General features: G+C 38.7%; 1 protein-coding gene across 7 annotated transcripts in view; it reads left to right on the top strand.

The window, feature by feature from the left end:
• The window catches only part of THADA (THADA armadillo repeat containing), a 328,389-nt gene that overhangs the window by 88,746 nt on the left and 216,839 nt on the right, over positions 1–22,804 (top strand). For all 7 annotated transcript variants that reach the window (XM_047747152.1, XM_047747155.1, XM_047747154.1 and 4 more), the window contains one exon: positions 12,445–12,536. In XM_047747152.1, the coding sequence (XP_047603108.1) occupies positions 12,445–12,536 (92 nt within the window). The remainder of the gene's footprint in view (positions 1–12,444; positions 12,537–22,804) is intronic.

Below are 22,804 nucleotides of genomic sequence, written 5' to 3'. Positions count from 1 at the left end.
ATCCTAAACAGGAGCTCTATGTCTGTTGAACAGTGTCTCCTCCTCTCCTCTTCCCGCTGCCCCTAGTAACCTGTTCGGTTTCCCAGACTCTATGAATTTACCTACTGTAGGCACCTCATAAGTGAAATCATAGAATGTTAGGCCTTTTGTATCTGGATTATTTCACTTAACATAGTGGTTTCAAGATAGTATGTGTCATAGTTTCATTCCTTTTTAAGGCTGAATGATATTCCATTGTGCATATATTTAACATTCTGTTTACCCAGTCATCTACTGATAGGCATTTAGGTTGTTTCTTTTTGGCTACTGTGAATAATGCTGTAATGAACATTGTTATACAATTACTGAGTTTCTGATTTCAATTCTGTTGTGTCTATCATATGGTAATTCTATGTTTAACTTTTTGAGAAACCGCCAAACTGTATTCTGTAGTAGCCATGCCATTTGATTCTTCCATCAGCAATGCCCAAGAGCTCCATTCTCCTAACATCTTTGCCAACACTTGTTAGTTTCTCTTCCGTTTCTTTGTTTTTTGATAATAGCCATCCTAGTGGGTATGAAGTAGTATCTCATTCTGGTTTTGATTTGCATTTCCCTGCTGGTCAATGATGTTGAGCTAGAAGCAGAACAACTCTTAATCTTTCTTTTGGATGCTGTGGACTCTGGGTATCAGAGTGTTGAGTAAGTGCTATAAATACACTCTATCAAAAGGTAAAAAACAACAATAGCAACAAAAACTGGGTGGCTCAGTTAGTTTAGCATCTTCAACTCAGATCATGATCCCAGGGTCCTGAGACTGAGTCCTGAGTTGGGCTCCCTGCACAGTCGGGAGCCTGCTTCTTCCTCTGCCTCCTCTCACCTCCTACCCCCCAACCCTGTCTTGTGTTCTCTCTCACTCGCTCTCTCTCTCAAATAAATAAATAAAATCTTAAAAAAATAAAAAAACAGGTAAAAAACAAAGGGAAAAAACCCTAAGTATTAAAATGGAGGAGGTTAAATATTCAGTTACCTTTTTTCTTCTTTTTTTTGCGATATGATCACTGTCCAGAAAGTTTTAGACCGAGAACTCTAAAGATAGTCGACAATACTCAGGATAGTAGTTGTTGGATTTAAGACGGTCATCTTTCCTGATTCTTGGGAGAAGCACCATGAATTTACTGTTTTCCTTCCAGAATAAAGGAGACTAACTTGTGGCTTGTGAGTGCTTGACATGGGGCTTTAAAAAAAAAAAAAAGACTGGCAAAGTGAGAGGAGGAGAGAAGCTAGACCTTAATACATTACCTGCAGAATGGAGAATTTGCTAGAAAGGCAGGGCTTCCAGTCAGTGATCGACACAAACCATTTTATAACTCTGTGATAAGCCTCTAACTGAAGGTCAGCATGTGGTAGTGTAGCTAAAGGCACAGATTCCCAATGTAAAGAGGAATCCTTAAGGTTGCCAACTTCTGCCTGGAAAATTGGGCATCTTCCTGTAAGAAAGATGAATGTCTAAAATCCTGTCTAGGAGCATTGCCTAACTACTCCCAAGGACACAGTGTTTACCCTCTGCATTTACAGGAAGCAGAGCAGTACCTGTGTACCTTAAGTAGAGTCATAGAGGTAGGAATGTGGCTTGACCATCCGGAAAACTAGAGATCATAAAACTGATTGCCAGAAATATCAATATTGTTTTCATTAAGCCATGAATTCAAGATGAACAAAGAAATGCTTTCAGAGAATGAAACCTGGTGACTTTTCCAACATTTTAGCAAAACTGAAAGTATCAAAAATGAGTGGCTGGTTTTTTTCAAAAAAAATTTTTTTTGAGACCTTTTAAGACAGTAACACGTTTACTGCAGAAATTTTGAAAATAAAAGCATAAGAAGAAAAGTGAAAGTCCCCTGTTTAACTACCTTATAGGTATAGCATTCTGATATATTTTCTGCCTTTCTTTTAATGTGGGTTCTTTGTATGTGTAGTACTCAGATACACACATATATCCACAGAAGACTGCGTAAGTACATGTAAGTGCTCATGTGTAGTTTTATTTTCGGGATTCTTCCCTATTAACCCTGGTTTAAAGAATCTTTTTGGGTCTTTTCAGTTTGCTGTACTAGAGGAAATAAACATCATAATGACCAATCCTGTGTCTTTAGTATATTGATTGTTGTGTTTTTTTCCTTATAAAAACTTAATCTAAGATAGGCCGAATTATAAATCAACATAGTCCATGAACGCGAAGAGGGCTTTATTTTATTTTTTAAACACTGAAGTGTCTTTTTTTTTTTTTTTTTTAAGATTTATTTATTTATTTATTTGAAAGAGGGCTTTATTTTAAAACAATTAACATTTACAACAGTTTAAAGCAGCTTATCACAGGATTCTCTGTTAAGGTCTTTTAGAGAATGATTTTTTTCTGAACACATGTGAAATGTGGTTGAAATTACAGCAACCTAATTTGTGTACATCTTCTCAGGAATGGATCTTGGGCCTAACGGTCGCTACATCTGTTCTTCTGACTTTCCTGTTTTTCCATGTTGGTGAGGAAAAAAAACACACACACACACACACAAGTGAAATTAACTTAATTTTGTAGTAAAGGAACATTTTTCCAATAAGCATCCATATATAATTTTATTTGTTTTTACACATTCCTCAATCTTGTTTATTGAGCCCGTAGAAGTTTTTCGATCTCTGCCACCTCTTGGGCATTTTTAAAATATAGGGGTAAGGTATTTTTGTAAACATATTAGGCATTAGGAACACCTATTGTATTGCAGATGCTACAGTAAACACTGAGAAATACATGGATAAATAAGACACAGTCATCTTAATGGCTGTCTTGTTGAAGATTTTCTGTGTGCCTGACATCATTTATTTTGAAAATCTCAGTTAATGCTTAGAACAGACTTGTAAAATAGATTCTATTATTATAATCCCCGTTTCCAGATAAGGAAGACAAGACTCAGAGAGGCAAAACAACTTTGTCTAAGGACATACAGCTATTATCTGTATGACTCCAGAATCTGTGATATTATGGGGAATGTTTTTGGTGTTACAGGAATACAGAGAAGGTGTAAATACACCTACCTACCTTGTAGGCTTTTGGTCTTGTTCCTTAGAAAACAAAACTGGAAGTATTATCTGGGTGCTAAGGTTTTATTGAATGGTACAAACCACAGCAGCAAGAATGAAGAAATAAAGAGAAGAGGTGAGACAAGGGAGGAAAGGCATTACTGAACAGGTCTTGACCTTGCCGGAAAACTGAGCTAGTTGTCTGGTCACGTGATAGATCTTCTATGCCACATGAAACTACCACCTCTTGGAACAGTCCCATCTCCTCTCTCTTACTAGCAAAGGTTAGCACTTGGGGCATTAACACAACTTGGGCAGGGGTTGGTACAACATTTGGGGAGGTGTGAGAGAAGGCAGTTCCCATGCCCTGTGATGTAATGTGTCATCCGAGTCTGAAAATGGCTGGATGAGCCAGAGCCTCCATGGGTGTAGTTGGGACAGACCTGGGGTTTGAAACTGTGGCTCTCACTGCTATTGAAAAACCCTTCATGACAGAGTTTCTTCTTTTTTTTTTTTTTTTTAAATTTATTTATTTGAGAAAGAGACAGTGAGAGAGCATGAGCGAGGAGAAGGTCAGAGAGAGAAGCAGACTCCCCATGGAGCTGGGAGCCCGATGCGGGACTCGATCCCGGGACTCCCGGATCATGACCTGAGCCGAAGGCAGTCGTCCAACCAACTGAGCCACCCAGGCGTCCCATGACAGAGTTTCTAAATAGGGGAGTGAAGGCATCTGATCACTGTAGTTAAAAATGGAGACTCAAAACTGGCAAGACTTACAGGGAAGGTGGAAGACTAATCTGGAAGAACTACTGCCAAGAGATGATGATGGCTCCGAATGGAAAAATATTAGTAAGAATGGTGACATGTGATGATCTTTTTTTTTTTTTTTTTTAAAGATTTTATTTATTTATTTGACAGAGAGAAATCACAAGTAAGCAGAGAGGCAGGCAGAGAGAGAGGAGGAAGCAGGCTCCCTGCTGAGCAGAAAGCCCGATGCGGGGCTCGAACCCAGGACCTGGGATCATGACCTGAGCCGAAGGCAGCGGCTTAACCCACTGAGCCACCCAGGTGCCCCCATGTGATGATCTTTGACATGTATTTTAGAGATGAAACTAGTTAAGTTAAAGAACCTGGATGGCTTAGTCAGTTAAGTGTCTGATCCCAGAGCCCTGGAATTGAGCGCTGGGTTGGGCTCCCTGCTTAGTGTGGAGTCTGCTTCTCCCTCTCCCTCTCCCTCTGCCCCTGTCCCTCACTCGTGCTCTCTCTCTCTGAAATAAATAAATAAAATCTTTAAAGAAAAATTATTTAAGGGTAATTTACAGGTACATATATGGGAGCTGAGACACTTCTGGGCAATCCCCCTTTTTTTTTTTGTTCAGCGACTGGAAAACCTGATCTTCTTTCCCTGCGTCCTCATTACAGGGCAGCTAACACATCTTCCCAGCTTGCCCAGAAACTCCACTGAATATGCATTTTAATATCCTACTAAGATCCACACTGAGCTTATATTTCTATCTGGTATGTCCTTAGTTGCTTCCCTCAGGCCAGCTCTGGTCTACAATATGTAGTGGGTTTCAGAGGAGGAAAAGGAGCCTTTTAGGTATTCCCAGGAGCGTGGCCCTGTGTCTTGCTCTGTTGGCCCCAGCATGTCCAGGGTCTCGGGTGGTTGTGAGTTTGCCACAAAGGGGCCAGGCTGAAGGCTGTGTGGTGCTTAAATCTAGCCCTGCTCTACTCATTACACTACAATCCCAGTACAGCTTTGCTGGATTACAGATGAGGGATTTAGGACCTAAAGTTTTAAGTGTCTTTTTCAAGGTCACATAGCTAAGAAGGGATGAAAGACAAATAAGAATCCAAATCTCCTTGAATTTTTTCAGAAAGTATTTCTTTCTACTGTAAACTGGTGCCATGTACACTAGACAAAATATTTCCTATTACACGCAGATCCCATTCTCAGGGACGTGACCATCTGTTAAGGGTGAAGGTGTAACGTGTATAAGTGACTATACCACATAGTGATTGCTCATGAGAGGCTCTGCATTTATCATTTAAAACTATTTGTCAAGGGAGCATTTATGTTATATAAGAAGAGCCATACATACATAAGAAAAATGTATTATCTGCAATACACACATACACATGCGTACACGCTTCACACACACACACACACACACACACACACTGCTTCGTGAAACCCAATTTTGATTTCTTTTACCAAATCCTTCTATATTTTACACAAGTCTATGTGGTTAGCTTTTTCATGCTAGAAAGAAAAAGTATATGTACTTAGTGAATACAAGGGAAAAAATTGATAGCCATTGTAGCTGAGTATCAAGTCTTTATCAGCCATATGTTGGGGGCTTGATGGAGAAGGTGGTAAGAAAACGGGAAGATTTTCTGGTATTTTCCTTATGATAAGAATTAATTATAGCTGGAGTTATTTGGCAGCCGTTCTATTCTGTCCATTTTTCACTTTACTACTATTTTTCCCTATTGTTATTCTCCTTTTTACTTGTATTCTCCTTGATCCATCCTTCCCAAGCTGGGCATGTTTTCCTTGTTGTTACTGTGAAGAGTTTTTCAAGATATATTGGCGCTGGTAATGACCCTACCCACATTGATAGGGTATCAGTGGTTCATATTACCATCTTCTATCAGTGACTTAGGAATTGGAAATGCAGTTTGTCAGTCCATCTCCACCTCTCTCCCAATTGTACTTCTACATAATTTCCTTCCTTTATTAGCTTTATAATGGATAGGGACAAAAATATGGACGGAATATTAGAAAATAAAAAGGAGAACTTTAACCAGATGTCCTGGAACCATTTATACTATTGTAGCAAAACATAGGGACACTCTCCTATCTTAAGTAACCAATAGTGTCTTCCGTGCTAGGTATTTTCTCTATATTCACATTAATGTTTTTAATGTTATGCTATATAACTTCTATACATTTAAAATATCGAGTATATATTTCAACTTATGAAAATCAATATAATACACCATATGAATAGACTAAAGGACAAAACCACATGAGCATCTAAGCAGATGCAGAAATCCAAACACCATTTCATGTTATAAATGCTCAATAAACTAGGAATGGAAGGGGACTTTCTCAACCTGACAGAGGATATCAATGGAAAACCTGTAGCTAACAACACGCTGATGGTGAAAGACTGAAAGCTTTCCTCCTAAGATCAGGAATAGGACAAGGATATCAACTCTTGCCATATCTATTCAACATCATACTAGAAGTTGTAGGTAAGGCAGTTAGGCAAGAATAAGAACTAAAAATCAACCAAATTGGAAAGGGAGATGCAAAATTTAATCTATTTTTCAATGACAGTCTCCTATATAGAAAATCTTAAGGAACACACACAAACACTCATACACATACAAAACCATTAAATAATTAATCATTAACAAACAAGTTCATCAAGGTTGTTGGATGCAAGATTAATATATAAAAATTGATTGTATTTTTATACACTAGCAATGAAGAATCCACAAGTGAAGGGGCGCCTGGGTGGCTCAGTGGGTTAAAGCCTCTGCCTTCAGCATAGGTCATGATCTCAGGGTCCTGGGATCGAGCCCCGCATCGGGTTCTCTGCTCAGTGGGGAGCCTGCTTCCTCCTCTCTCTCTGCCTGCCTCTCTGCCTACTTGGATCTCTGTCTGTCAAATAAATAAATAAAATCTTAAAAAAAAAAAAAAAAGAATCCACAAGTGAAATTAAGAAAAGATTCTGTTTGTAATAGCGTCAAAAGGAATAAAGTACTTAGGAATACTAAGTACTATTTAATAAAGTAATATTCTATTTAAGAAAAGAAATATAAGACTTGTATGCTGAAAATTACAGAATATTTTTGGAAAGAAATTGAAGAAGGCTTAAATGAAGTGGAAAAACACTTCATGTTCATGGACTAGAAGACCTTATTAGTACTGTTAAGATGACAATACAATGTTAAGATGACAATACTCCCCAAATTGATCTACAGATTCTATCTACCTACCTACCTATCTATAGTCAATATATATTAAATGTATTAATATATATATAAATATATCAATATATATAAATATATCAACATTTAAATTCAATATATATTAAAATCCCATCTGAATTTTTTGAAGACATTGACAAAGTGATTGTAAAATTCAGATGAAAATGCAGGGGACTCAGACTAGCCAAAACAATCTTGGGAGGAAAAAAAGAGGACTCACATGCTCAAATGTCAAAACTTACGACAAAGGTAACGGTAATCAAGATAGTGTGGTACTGGCATTAGAATAGTCACTTATAAATCAATGTAATAGAATTAAGCATCCAGAAGTAAAACCTAACATTTAGTAGAAAAGACAATTCAGTGGTGGAAAGAATAGTCCATTCAGCAAATGGTACCGGGACAACTGGATGTACTACATGTGGAAGAATCAGCTTGCTTCCTGTCTTAAACCATATTAAAACAATAACTCAAAATGGATCAAACTCCTAAATGTAAAAGTTAAAATGGTGAAGCTTTTAGAAGAAATTAACTGTCAATCTTTGTGACCTTGGATTAGGTAACAGTTTCTTAGGTATGACACCTAGAGCACAAGCAGCAAAAGAAAGTGATAAATTAGACTTGATCAAAATTTAAAATGTCTGTGTTTCAAAGGATACCATCAAGAACATGAAAATACAACTGATAGAATGGGAGAAAATATTTGCAAATCATGTATCTGATATTTGGTTAGTATATAAAATATATGAAGAACTTATTTTTTTTTTTTTTAAGTAGGCTCCATGCCCAGTGTGGAGCCCAAAATGGGGCTTGAAGTCATGACCCTGAGATCAAGACCTGAACTGATGAAGTCAGGTTGGATGCCCAACCGACTAAGTCACCCGGATGCCCCAGGATATATAAAGAATTCTTAAAACTCAGTGAGAGAAATTACGGCAGTCCAGTTAAAAAACGGGCAAAGAATTTGAAACTATTTCTCGAGAAAACATATGTGAATATACAATAAGCACATGAAAAAGTGCTTAACCTCATTATTTAGTAGGGAGATGCAAATCAAAACCACAATGAGATACCATTTCACATCCATTTAGAATAGTTATAATAAAAAATGATGGACAATAACAATTATTGGGGAACACTTGGAGAACTGGTGAAATCGGAACCCTCATACATTGCTGGTGCAAATGTAAAATGGTACCACCACTTTGGCAGGTCCTCAAAAGTACAATTACTGTTACTAGGGGGAGAGTCTGCATTGTGTAAACGGAGATCTTGGTTCTTGGATTCCCCATGAAAGATTTACATGAGGGTCCACACTTGGATCAAGATAGCCAGAAGGAAAGTAGCAGGCACAAAGCAGTTTATCAAGGATGTTACACTCTCAAGGTGGGAGATTGGGCAGGCTCAGAGGTGGCAGCTATCTTGGGATTAGGGCTATCTTTTCTTTTTATGTTTGCATAGGTTATAGGTCACAGCTAGGGCAGTGTCCAACTGAGGTTGTTTCCAATCATCCAAGGGACTCCTAGGGAGGGGGAGTTTTTGACCCTGCGAGGTTCTTGTGGGAACTGTCAGGGCCATATTTTGCCATGGGGATAAATCAGGGGTGGATTGAAGAGACCACTATGTGAATATAATTAAATAAAGGTTACCCTGGGGGCAGAGATTGAAGAGAAGAGCCCATGTTCTGTACCTGTGGTCCTTGGTCTGTTAGCCCTACCGTGTTGGAAGCTGTGAGACCAGGATGTTAAAAGCCACAAAGTCAGGATGTTGTGCCCCAGGCTTTTAACGTGTCACCTCTTTATCACCACCTTGGTCTCCAGCTCATGTCTGACTGACTACTCTATCATTACCATATGACCCAGCAGTACCATTTCTTCCTGTATACCCAAAAGAAATGAAAAGAAACACGTTCACACAAAAACTTGTAGTGTTCATAGTATCATTATCCATAGTAGCCCCCAAATGGAAATAACCCAGATGTCCATCAAATGATGAGTGGATTATAAAAATGTGGTATATCCATGCAATGGCATGATATTTGGCTGTGAAAAGGAGTGTCCTACTGAGACATGCTACAACATGGGTGAACCTTGAGAACAGCTAAATGAAAGAAGCCAGACAAAAAGGGCTGCATAATGGGACGCCTGGGTGGCTCAGTTGGTTAAGCAGCTGCCTTCCGCTCAGGTCATGATCCCAGCGTCCTGGGATCGAGTCCCACATCGGGCTCCTTGCTCATCAGGGAGCCTGCTTCTCCCTCTGCCTCTGCCTGCCATTCTGTCTGCCTGTGCTTGCTCTCTCTCCCTCTCTCTGACAAATAAATAAAATCTTTAAAAAAAAAAAAAAAAGGGCTGCATATTGCATGATCCTATGAACATGAAATGTCCAGAATGGGCAAGTCCACAGAGACAGAAAGTAGATCAGTGCTTGCCTGGTGGGGGAGGATGCATTATGACTAGTAATGTGTATAGGGTTTTATTTTGGAGTAATGATAATATTGTGGCATCAGGTGGTGGTAGTTTCCTGGTTTGTGAATATAGTAAAAACCACCAACCAGTACCCTTTAATATGGTGAATTTTATGGTATGTGAATTTTATCTCAAGAAAAGGAAAGTTGGGGGTGCCTGGGTGGCTCAGTGGTTAAACCTCTGCCTTCAGCTCAGGTCATGGTCCCGGGGTCCTGGGATCGAGCCCCACATCGGGCTCTCTGCTCAGTGGGAGTCTGCTTCCCTTCCTCTCTCTCTGCCTGCCTCTCTGCCTACTTGTGAACTCTCTCTCTGTCAAATAAATAATCCTGAAAAAAAAGAAAAAAAAAGAAAAAGAAAAGTTAATTTTCTTTAATGTCTTAAAAGATCATTATTTGGTGGCCTTTGGGGGCTGCTATGGCATTAACTCATTATTCTGCAAACTGGTAAATTTATGTGTAGTAATCCAGTAACAGGGTCACTAAAGAGCAGATGAGGGGAAACTTTCCTTTCTGAAAGTTGTCACTAATTAATGGTAGAATATCAGCATGTTGCTACACCTACTGAAACAGACAATGATGACTGTTGGCTGCTAATGAGGGAACTTGATACTGAAGGGATCAGACTACTACTATTGGAACCCTCAGATCTCTCTCTCTCTTTTTTAAAAATTTTATTTATTTGACAGAGAGAGAGAGAGAGAGATCACAAGTAGGCAGAGAGAGAGGGAGAGGGGGAAGCAGGCTCCCTGCTGAGCAGAGAGCCCAACGTGGGGCTCGATCCCAGGACCCCGAGACCATGACCTGAGCCAAAGGCAGAGGCTTAACCCACTGAGCCACCCAGGTGCCCCAGATCTCTTCTAATATTACCGAATGACTGGCTCTTGCCTCCAGCTTATTGAATCAGACAAGGGATTTTCTCTCTGGCCGTTCCCATTCACTTCGTAAAGCAGTCCTCTAAGTTTTGATTAAGGGGTGCCTTGGCACTTGTGCTCTTTCATCTCCCGGAACTCCTATTTTAGTTTGACTGCATCTGGCAGCCTTTGTTAGAAAGTTTGGTTTAGGGCAGGATGGAATTTGTGTTTCTGTTTTTCTTTTTTTGTTTTTGTGCGATACCTGAGGGGGGCAGGATTTTTGTATGACTTTACCAAGCCATCTTAAACCTAAGATCTTTGGGCACTAAGTCAGTAGACCAGGTGAGAGATAATCAAGATCTGGACTAGGGGATGATCGAGATCATGGCTCGAGGCCATGTTCACAGTGTAACAGGACAGATTGATTCTTTGTTTAGGGATATTAGGGCATGGTGGTAGGTGCTTCATTAATGTTTGTTGATTGTGGAATGAGCATATGTGAACTTGTCCAATTTTAGGTCTCATTGCAGTATTGTTATGAATTACTCTACTTTGGTATGAATTGTAGTCCACTCCTAGAGTTAACCATGCATGAACTGAGTCAGCCTTGGGCTTCTAGAGGAGAGGTTGCAAACCGGTGGCGGATAGGTCAAATCTAGCCTACAACTATGTTTTATTTGGCCTCCTCAGTATTTGTTGTTTTTTTTTTTTTTCCTTTAATTTGTTGCCAACATTTCAAAATAGTGAGATTTCACATAAAAACTGCATTTTCTGGCTTCTCTTGAAAAGGCAGATCTGGCAACACTGGGCTTACATCCCCTCCTGCGACTCAGCTGAAGCTGAATGGTGACCGAATTAGTCCCCGTCCTGTGCTGCCCCTGCCACTCACTGGTCCTGTGGGCATTTGAGTTTGTGACCCTTGCAGCAGTGGTTGCAGGCAACTATATGTAAATCTTCCATTGTTACTTTTAATTACCTTTCTTCTCATGTTGCTGTTTAAACATATCATATGATTATGAGCCCTATTTCAGTAGAATATAGGTTCTGTGTTGGCCGTAAGTGTGTCTTATAGATATTCTCCATGATGCTGGTATCATTCTTACACACTGTAGGAAACTCAATACGTATTTATACATCTCTGCTCTGATTTGGCAAGGTAATCCCGGAGGCCCAATTGGCCATGGCATTCCAGACAGTTTTATGATCCAACAAAACATCTTGACACATTAGTTTGGAAATACGTATCTCCATTATTACATTTTTAAAAAAGGTTTTATTTACTTGCTTATCAGAGAGAGAGAGAGCATGCACAAGCAGGGGAGAGGCAGGCAGAGGGAGAAGCAGGCTCCCCTGCTGAGCAAGGATCCTGATGTGGGACTGGATCCCAGGAGCCTGGGATCATGACGTGATCTGAAGGCAGATGCTTAACCAACTGAGTGCCCCAGGCATCATCATCATCATCATCATTATTATTATTATTTTGAAGAAATGATTTATGTTTATTAATGATAGTTCCCTCTTATTTTTCTTAACCAGTTGTCTCAGATGACTATAGGGCTAAAATTCATTAAATTACTACATTGTGGAGTTAATAAACAACATTTTGGATATTGAATATTTTCTTGGCTGTATTAATTAATGTGGATTGGGTAAGGTCTTATAAATATTTCCCATAGGTAAATGATTATAGAAAATAAGTAGAGCTGAGCTCTTTCGATATCAAGAGATATTCCTTGTCAGAAACAATACAGGAAAATGAATTAAAAAAAATAAGGTTATTTGATGACTCAAGGACAAAAAAATAAAATAGTTGGTGGTAATGTTAGAAGTACAGGAAAGAGCTGTGTTGTGTGCATGTGGTTGGGTTACAGGGCTTAGTGTAAGAAAGAGGAAGTCATTGAGTCAGTTACTATACAGTTTTTGAAAATTATTTCATGAACACAAACCATATTTGCTTTAGCCCCACATTAGCCAATTGGGTAAGGACTTTGAATGTCAAGTTTGAACATTGTAAATGTTGGTTTCATGCCATGTATATTTCTTAACCCTTATTGTGCATTATTTTTACATTAGGTGAGAAATTCATCCACACTTCTTTTTAGTACCTTGATCACAAGAATATTTGGAGTTAAAAGGGGAAAGGATGAACTTTCCAAAAAAAATAGGTAAGCTTCATCTAATGCTGACTTTACTTTTTACAAAATACTGACCTGGCCAAAAATAATTTTTGGAAATTTGCTTACTTTTATGGATTCATCTAGAGCATAAAACTATTAAAATGCTATGGTAAATTAACCTAGGCTGCCAAATTCTAAGTTCTTGGGCAAAAATACATGCTGTTTAAATAAGTGGACCTTTCAAAGCAACAAAAATACAGCAAGGTAGCAACGGCTGAAATGTTGAGCTTGTTTCTCAGTGCAACAGCTGAAGTTTTTTTCTTTCTTTGCATTTTCAGGTATTCCTGAAATGTCTTAAACTGCTTTTTCTTGATGTGCTAACCAAGTACTAGCTTGTGTAGTATCTTTGCTTTTTTCTGTAGCCAAGGGGAGCAGTTACAGATAGATGCTGGCCATACGGAATAACCAAAGTTTTTTTTTTTACTTTTAGGTCTTCAGTATTATGGTTTTTCTTTAAGATGTTTTCTTTAAGATGTTTTTAAGGTCTTTTTTTTTAATGTCTGAAAGGAGACTTATTGAAATACTTTAATGATGCGTCATTTTTAGGTCTAAAGCAAAAGTTCCTTTTGTTGGTCTTTAAAGAAAAGAAGTTTTGAATAGTTGTTTCTTCAGTACTTGGGAAGATTTGATGGTAGTCTAGTGGCTTGCAAAAGTTGACACTAGATGTCACTGTTGTTGCATGTTTACTTTCTTTACTTCATTTAGGATCCAAATAGGCCCCGTACTTTCTCTTAATGATCTGTAGATAACTAAAGCCCTACCTAATCTCCTACCTAAAAAGGCTGATAATCACACTTTTTAATTTAGGTTTTAAGCTGTTATTTGTTAAAATATTTTCTTGTGATGAGGTGAGTTTTAGGAATTAGAAAATGTCATGAAATATATTTTATGATGCACAGTTGATAATTCTAATGAAACTTACTGATAGTTCTTAATTGTCATTTAAATTGCTACTTATCACCCTATGAAATTTAACAAATATTTAAAAAGAAACCAACGGCTATAAGGATGAATTCCCTGAGTATATTCAGGAAATACTGAAGAGTTGTTGTTGTTGTTTTAATCAAGTTGTATTTTTTTAAAAGATTTTATTTATTTATTTGACAGCCAAAGATCGATCACAAGTAGGCAGAGAGGCAGGCAGGGAGAGAGGAGGAAGCAGGCTCCCTGCCAAGCAGAGAGCCCAATCCCAGGACCCTGGGATCATGACCTGAGCCGAAGGCAAAGGCTTTAACCCACTGAGCCACCCAGGCGCCCCTCAAGTTGTATTTTTAAAATAATGCTAACATTATTCCTTGGGAAAGGATGATCACGATTTTTACTATTTAGCCAGTTTCTAAAGAAGTTCTTCCTCTCAGTAATTTGAAATCACTAATATGTGTTTCTCCTTAGCTTTCTTTATTTTGTTAATAATTCTAAAAAGTATTAAGGTTTAAAACAGTTTGGTCATGTTATAAGGCCATGGTAAATTATGGCATCAATAAAGTATGAGATAATTAACAGTGAAATTATTGTTTAAAACTGAACGTGACAGTGAAGAAATGCTTTTTTTCCCTTTTACTTTTTAGAAAGTGAGTGAATCTCAGATGAATATACATATTTTACTATGTATAGGAGAAAATCATCAGATACATTCCATTTAGGGTACATCTGAAGGAGGGTAGAAGGTTAACGCAATGAAACCACACAGCTTTAATCGTTTTGCCAAAGGCATGCTGATGGGAGCTGCCATTATGAATTCATTCTTCTTAGATGGGGAATGTTACAAAATATGCAACTTTCCTAGAAAGAGGGAAATGGAATATTCATATAATTGTTTTGAGTAAAGTTGAAAGGTGAAATGAAGGAATGAAGAAATTACTATTTTTTTTTTTTTTAATGTGATGAACATGCTTGGTAAGAAAGAACCTTTATTAATATGAAGATTGGTCTATATCATTATGTATACAAGGCTTCTGTTCTCTGTTTAGTTCTTTAAGAGTATGGAAGTTTCCTGGAAGTATCCACTCTTTTTGCTCTTCAAAACCTTTAGTGTCTTAAATTAACTGTTATTTGTAGTGGTTATTCTATTCATAGTTTGTTTAATTATGTCACTTTTAAAAAAATGTTTATAGCCCTGTTCCTTAAAATATTAACTCCCTGAGGGCAGGAACTTTGCCATCTATTCTGTGATATATAATGGGTATGTTAAGAATACTAGTAATAATGAGGTCTTGTTGATGGTTTACTCAGCTATCGAATAACTATGCTCAGCTGATGAGACGCCACAGGCCAGTTAAGTCTACTTTCACAGCCACAGATTATTCTGCACACGGTTTCGCAAATGTATGCTCTTGGTCAGAAGGGAACTGGTCATAAAAAGAACATCTGCCTTTCCCATCTAGTGAGAAAAAAATGTCTATCTTGGAGTAAACAGACTTGGTTTCTAGGCATTTTGTTGCCGCTAGAGATGACCTTAATAGACTCCCTATCCTCTTTGTACTTCAATATCTCCATCTATGTAACAGGAATAATAAGATCTGTGCTCTGTACTCGTAGGGCTGTGGTGGGGATAAAACAAATGATTAACCATTCTTTTTTTTTTTTTTTTTTTTTTTTTTTTTTTTTTTTTAATGTTGGAAGTTGTAGTCCTGGGTGGCTCAGTCAGTTAGGCGTCTGACTCTTGGTTTCAGTTCAGGTCATGATCTCAGGGTCCTGAGATCCATCCCCAAGTGGGGCTCTGAGCTCAGCACAGAATCTGCTTGTCCCTGTCCCTCTGCTCCTCCCCTGCCTCACACTTGCTTTCTCTCAAATAAATAAATAAAATGTTAAAAAATTTAAAAAATAAAATGTTGGAAGTCCTACACAATTAGAGACAGAGTTTACTTTTTTTCTGTTACCACTTCTATTGAAGTGCTCATCCCATCTTAGAATTACTCTGCAATTTTTGAGGACAGAGTCAGTATCTTATCCATTTGTATTCCTGGTACCTACCATATGTGTGGCATAAAATAGGCACACAAAAATAGTTGCTTAAAGAGCAAGTAAATTTTGTTACTAGAGGAGAGATAAGAAACCTGGTTTCTATTCCTTGCCTTTGTTGCCATATAGACACGATTACCAACTGAGACAAATTAGTTAATCTCTCTGGGCCTTGGGGCGCCTGGGTGGCTCAGTGGGTTAGGCCGCTGCCTTCGGCTCAGGTCATGATCCCAGGTCCTGGGTTCGAGCCCCGCATCGGGCTTTCTGGTCCGCAGGGAGCCTGCTTCCTCCTCTCTCTCTGCCTGCCTCTCTGCCTACTTGTGATTTCTCTCTGTCAAATAAATAAATAAAATCTTTAAAAAAAAAAAATCTCTCTGGGCCTTGGTTTTCTCCAAGATAAGAGATTTGGACCATCCTGGAGGTCTCTTATTTTTATAAAATACTAAGCTACGTCTTTATGTAATTGTTACTAAAATTGTGGGTTTAGTGAACTGCTCTATTCCCAGTTCCTCAAACCGTACCTGCCTTGTAGTAGGGACAAGGAGCCCTGGTAATGACTGGACTATAGAGCTCTTTAGTCTTGTTCTAGATGTGTTCCTTGGATTAGGAAGAATGAGAAAACTTAAGTTTCACTTGGTTTTTTGAAAAAAATGTTACAGCATTTTAATTGGCTAAGTCTCTTTTCCTTTCTATTTATTTCCCCCTGACTGACTTGGCCTGACAGAATGAATCTTTGATCCTACACAGAAGCAGAACCTGCACAGCTCTGTGATCTGGGCAGTGTGCTAGGCTTTCCAAAATGGCCTCCATCTGCAGTGTCATGAGTGGCCGCCCCTCGATAGTTCCTCGTTCCTTAGAGGGCAGGAGCTAAACCAATGTGATCATTAACTCTAGGTCTTTCTCTTTAGCCTCTGCAGGTATTACCTTCAACTACTCTAGTTTCCGGTAAATGACAAATGTCAATATATAGCAGTCTGAAAACTTTATTTTAGATTTTGCTAAAGCTTCATTTTGGTCCTCAGTGTAGACAGTATTCTGTAGCTCTTGCTTTCTCTCTGTATTGTATTTTATTTTTATCTATTTGTTTATTCATTTATTTGAGAGGGAGAGAGAGAGAGAGTATGTGTGCGCGCATGCGTGTGAGTGGGGGAAGGGGCAGAGGGAGAGAGAGATTCTTAAGCAGGTTCCATGCCCAGCACAGAGCCCAGCACAGTGCTCCATCTCAGGACACTGAGTGCATGACCTAGGCCAAATTTAAGAGTCAGACACTTAACCAGTTGAGCCACCCAGGTGCCCCTCTCTCTTCATTTTAAATCAGTTAGTCAATGAGAATTTGTAAGCATGTGTCGTGAACTCATTACTGACACAGTAGAGGAGTACATGAGACGTATAACACTTGGACCTCGCCTAACTTACGTTTTAGCTAAAGGAACAAAAATTGCTATTTGCAAAAGATACGAGTAGAAGACAAGTTGTAGTAAGTGGCTGCACAGTGTGACATGAGTACTAGATGCACTAGAAAATCATTAGTGGGAGAGCTGCATGGAGTATTCAGGGGAAGTAGTGTTCCTTATAAAGCTTTGGGGATGAGTGGATTTGGGGTACATGGAAACAGGTAGGTTGAAAGATGGAACAATAGAATAATCTTGTTTTTTGTGTTTTATAATAGTATCTATTCTGTCTTGTTAGAGAAAGCTCATATTTAAATTGATAGCTTGGGATGGTTTAGCACAGTCTCAGAAAAATATGCTTATAAAAGCCGGTCCAAGTAAAATAATTTCTAATGACTGTGTTAAGAGATGTTGAATTGTATTTATTTCACTTTCCAGGGTGTAAGCTAGAGACAATTATTTTAGTTATTTCTCCTAACATCTTAGTTGTATAGGTCTGGAAGGATCCTCCAAGGGGCATGTGATCTGGTCTAGCCTCTGCTTATAGATGGAGTTTGAAGCCGTTTCCAGACAAACTGGCTTCTTTCCTGTTCTTCATGTTTTCTAGGAAAAGAGATTCCACAAGTTTCTGTGGTTACCCACTCCATTGTTTAGGAAATAATTGGATTCTCAAAATTGAAATTGAGAGCTGTAGGGCAATTGGGTTTTTATATTTTAGAGAATGTAATTATTAAATTCAGAATAGCTTATTTGCTTTGAACTATTTAATAGTTTGCAGCAAGCGCCTATTTGGCCAAACTGAAAATCAAAATTTTCTTTGACTGTGGCCAGGATAATCTTAACATCCTCAGACCCAAAGGATTCTCATTTTCTCCATTTAAAAACATTTATTATGCATTTCCTCTGGGCCAGGCCCTCTGCTGGGCACGGAGATCCAAAGATGAATCAGACGTGCGCTTGGCGCTGGGGAAACCGGCCGTCTCACGAATACCTATGGTTCTCTGCTGCTGTGAGGTCTCTGTTAAACGGGTGCAGAAGGAAGCGTGCATACCTTCAGTGCCTGTTTGTGTGCTTGGCATGGCTGGACCCTTTGTGGTTGTCTAATTTAGCCTCCACCATAGCCATGCAAAGTGGAGAGTCATCCTAATTTCACAGAGGAGTAAACTAAGGTTAGTCAGATGTAGTTATCTGCCCGAGGCCATACAGCCAGCAAATGGCAGAATTAGAACACAGGTCAAGTTCTGTTTGCAGAGTGCATGCAGATTTACACACCAGTGCACATTAGCCCCTCATGAGCAGTGAGTTACCTTTTTTTTTTTTTTAAGATTTTTTATTTATTTATTTGAGAGAGAGACAGTGAGAGAAAGCATGAGCAAGGAGAAGGTCAGAGGGAGAAGCAGACTCCCCATGGAGCTGGGAGCCCGATGCGGGACTCGATCCCGGGACTCTGGGATCATGAACTGAGCCGAAGGCAGTCGTCCAACCAACTGAGCCACCCAGGCGTCCCTGAGTTACCTTTTTTTAAAGTTTGCTTTAGGTTTTACATTTGTAGTCAGACCGTGGGAAATGAGCCACTTCACCTAGGGTCTCAGTGTAGAGTAAGACGCTCCCATCTCCCATATGGCCTGTTGATTTTAGGAGGAAAGGTGGGAGGGGGCCAATGGAGAAACTTGTTCTGAGGTGACTAGGAGACCCTTTCTTTGGATGGCAGAAGACTTTGTATACCTTTCTCCCATGGATGTTCTCTTCCTGGGGAACTTAACACTGTTTTCTTGCAGATAGAGGTGAGGGAAGAGCACGTCACAAGGCTTCTAATATCCTACTATAGCATTAGGAATGTAGAAATCTTAGTTTTCTGGTTGGCAAGTAGGCGATGAATTAAGTTACCTCAACAGGATATCTGTGTGACTAGAAGACCTTTACCTTTTGCGTTCAATGATAGTTTAGTGCTATAGGGAGAGGATTTGGGGGTTTTGTGATGATGATCTTTGTCTAAGGTATGATGTCTTCTAGGCTTAACCTAATGTTTTTCAAGTCTGTGCTTTTATTTTCCATTCATATCTTTAACAGAAATGATAGGGACGCCTGGATAGCTCAGTTGGTTAAGTGCCTGCTTTTGGCTCAGGTTCTGATCCCAGGGTGCTGGGATCGAGTGCCAGGTTGGGCTCCTTGCTCCATGTGGAGTCTGCTTCTCCCTCAGCCCCTCCCCTCCACTTGAACTTACTTGTTCTCCCCCGCACCATGTGCTCTCTCAAATAAATAAATAAAATCTTTTTAAAAATGATAATAAGAGCTGTTACTAGTTTTTATTTTTGAGAGGACCTAAGGTGAAAATTGAGGTATGGAAAAGTTGAGCAGTTCGCTGAAGGTCACACAGGTAGTGCCAGAAATGAATTAAATGATTACTTTTAGCTCACAGAAAGCTCAACTAGAACATTTTTTTAAAACCAGCTGATTATTTATAAGTGGAGTTTCTGTTGGCAACAATAATACTAGTTGGGATTCAAGTAATTTGACATTAAATTAAGAACCCCAGTGTTTTGATATGGTCTGGAGGTGTCATTCATGCATTTTCCACAGTTGTTCAAGAACATTCAGTCTGGTTCTTTAGGCTGAGTTGATAAATGAGTATTTTGGGGGACTGAGAAGTAAAGTACATGTCTTATGTAACCTTTGTTGAGAAGTTCTTAAAATCAGAATTTAAGTCTATACCAACACTTTGGCCTACTGGAGGGTTTCATGTTTCAAGTTTTTGTTCATTCTTAGGTTCATGGATCATAGGTAGGAAAACCACAAATAAAAATTTTAACCAAAAAAGAAGCTCTTAAAAAGAAATATGTTCATGAACTTGAAGTGGGAATTAGTCATTGTGTTCTTAAATATTGACTCTTGCGTGGACCAAGTATTCTTTGTTCCTAAGTACTGCTTCAGGCCATTGCCTTCTTTAATAACTAAGGCATTGTTGCTGTAGTTTGAGCATGTTCTATGGAATTTTGGCAATGCATGCATCCTCTCTCTGCATCTTAGTAAAAGCATGAGTAAATATTTTTTCTTAGCTTTGGTATTTTTGTAGCTTACATTTTATATGAACCAGACTAATATAATGTAATACCAGGATTACATAATTTAAGACGTCAGGATTGCTTCCAAGACTATGAGATAAAGTCTTCCTTTATCAGGGGTTTTACAAGCAGTATTTGTTGCTCATTCAGTACCTGTAGAGAAATACCACAGAGCTATTTTCCAAATGAGAAAATGGAGTCAAAGAGGTTAAAGCAAGAGGGAATTGTTTCTTTAGAACTTGGGTAACATTTTTTTCTTTATTCAGAGCTTGGTTCTTATAACTACTGATTTTAGTAATGTATAGGTTTAGAAATCCCAGGAATTTCCAGTTATTCTTGTTACATACCGAATTTTTTAATATAATGAATAAAATTTTTTCACTGAATACTTATTATTGTACCTTGGCACTCTAACATATACAGAAGTAGTTTATAACACAGTCTCAGATTCCAAGGAGTTCATCATTTACTGAGAGAGAAGACCAACATATGAACTAGTTTAGGAATAATGAATATCAAACTCGTTGGTACTGTCTGGGGATAGGAAATCAGAGGAGGATGAGGTTGAGCTCCATGCAGGAGTCAGGGCTTAATAAGGATGGCAAAGATTTGGACAGGTGGGGAGGGAAATGTGATGGAGATATTCATTCATTCATTCATTCATTCATTCATTCTTGGAGCAAGGATTCACTGACCACCTACTCTGTTGTAAGCATTATACTATGTTCTGGGGTTGTATCAGTGAGTAAAACAGATATGCCAGGGAGGCTGGTTTGAATTGTACATGACATTAGGAATCATTTAGAAGTTTTTGTATTGTAGTATTCCATAATAAAAGCATTGTTTTTGGAATCATTTGAGAAGAGATTACATTCTGTGTCCCTGGCAGGTGGGATTGGAGAATATGATGCAAAACCCTGGAAGAGAGTTACTTAAAAATAACTTGTAGTCTCTGCAGATTGCTAAAGCATAGTTCTAATTTGGTGGGTTATTTTGGCATTTATTCTTTTTGTTATTTCTAAATGAGTAGAAGGGAATTAGAAGGGACTATGCCTTATGTTTTAAGGATTCCTAGTTTCCTCAAGATACCAAAAGCTATTTAGTGAAAAATAGATTCTGTGGGGCGCCTGGGTGGCTCAGTGGGTTAAGCCTCTGCCTTTGTCTCAGGTCATGATCTCAGGGTCCTGGGGATTAGCCCCACATTGGACTCTGCTCACCTGAGAGCCTGCTTTCCCCTCTCCCTCTGCCTGCCTCTCTGCTTACTTGTGATCTCTTTCTCTCTGTCAAATAAATAAATAAAATCTTTTTTTAAAAAAAAGAAAAAGAAAAATAGATTCTAGAGTCAAGTAAGTTTCAGAAATATTGAATTAAATAAAAATGTCTTTATGACAGAATTTCTTAGGGCAGTTCATATGCTATAATATATTTTGTGAATCTTTAGTAGTGGGATATAACATGTAGCATTTCCCCAAATTATTTGAAAGGGAAAACTCTCTTTCTCTCTCTTTTTTTATTTTTATTTTTTAAAAAAGATTTTATTCACTCATTTAACACAGAGAGAGAGACAGAGAGAGAGGGAGCACAAGCAGGGGGAGTGGAAGAGGGAGAAACAGGTTCCCTAGAGGGGCTCGATCCTAGGACCCCTGGACCATGACTTGAGCTGAAGGCAGATGCTTAATGACTGACCCAACCAGGTGACCCTCTCTCTCTTTTTTTAAAGATTAATTTTTTTTTATTTGAGAGAGGGGTTGGGGGGCAGAAGGAGAGTGAAAGAGAATCTCAAGTGACTCCAGGCTGAGCTTGGAGCTCAGCACAGGGCTCTTTCTCATGATCCCAAGATCATGACCTGAGCAGAAGCTAAGAGTCAGATGCTTAACCCACTGAGCCACCCAGGCATCCCTTTCTCTCTCTTAAAGAACTTCTATTACCATCTTGTGTTCCATCCAACCTAACTAAGGGTGGCTGCTGTGGGTAACTGAAAAAGGCAGGTGGAAGGCATGTTTCTGATCATTAGGAGCAGCACCATCTGTGAGAAGGAAAGATAATCATTTCAAGATTTATCTTGGCAGGAACAGGAAAAAATTAGTTTTAGTTGCAGTTAAATATACTGTAAATTATCCCAAGTTGTCAGATAAAAATTCAAAATAGCACCCTAACTTATAGTAGGTAGTGAATAAATATGAATCAATAAAAATTTCATAATCTTAGACTGTTTCAAATCTTATGATATTTAAAGTGCCTCTTTGGGAGAGAGAACTTTATATTCTACATCAGAATCTTCTACCATTTTGTCAGAAGATGTCCATTTTCCCAAATCATTGGTATGGAGATGAGGTCAACTCCAAACCATTAGAGTGTGATGTATGTTCCTGTGGGGAGGGCGGAACAGAATAGTAACCAGCTTTGAAATATAATAGGTAAGGCGTTAGGATCTACTCATGTAACTGAGTTTTCTACCTTTGGACTATACATCTTTCTAGTAAATTAAGAAGCATATTCTGTTGTCGTCCCTCATCTCCCAAATCATAGCTCCATTTGTTAATATTTAAACAGAAACTTGAAATAATTCAGACTTGTCCACAGTTAGAAAGCTTTTGACTGCAACAGAAAACTGCAATCAAAATTTAAAGAATAAAGAGAAGTTATTATCTCACATATAACCAAGAAGTTTTAAGGGGGATTGATTCATTCTAGCTTGATAAACATCATCAAAGACCCAGGGGTTTTTTTGTTTGTTTTTTTCACTTTTCTGCTGTGTCATCCTTGATGTGACGATGTTGGCCCCAGGCAAGCTTCCTTCATGGTTGTGAGATGGCTGCAGTTCCAGCCATCACATCTAGAT

This window comes from Lutra lutra, chromosome 9, assembly GCF_902655055.1.
Source record: "Lutra lutra chromosome 9, mLutLut1.2, whole genome shotgun sequence".
Taxonomy (NCBI): domain Eukaryota; kingdom Metazoa; phylum Chordata; class Mammalia; order Carnivora; family Mustelidae; genus Lutra; species Lutra lutra.
This window is presented reverse-complemented; position numbering and strand designations above follow the sequence as displayed.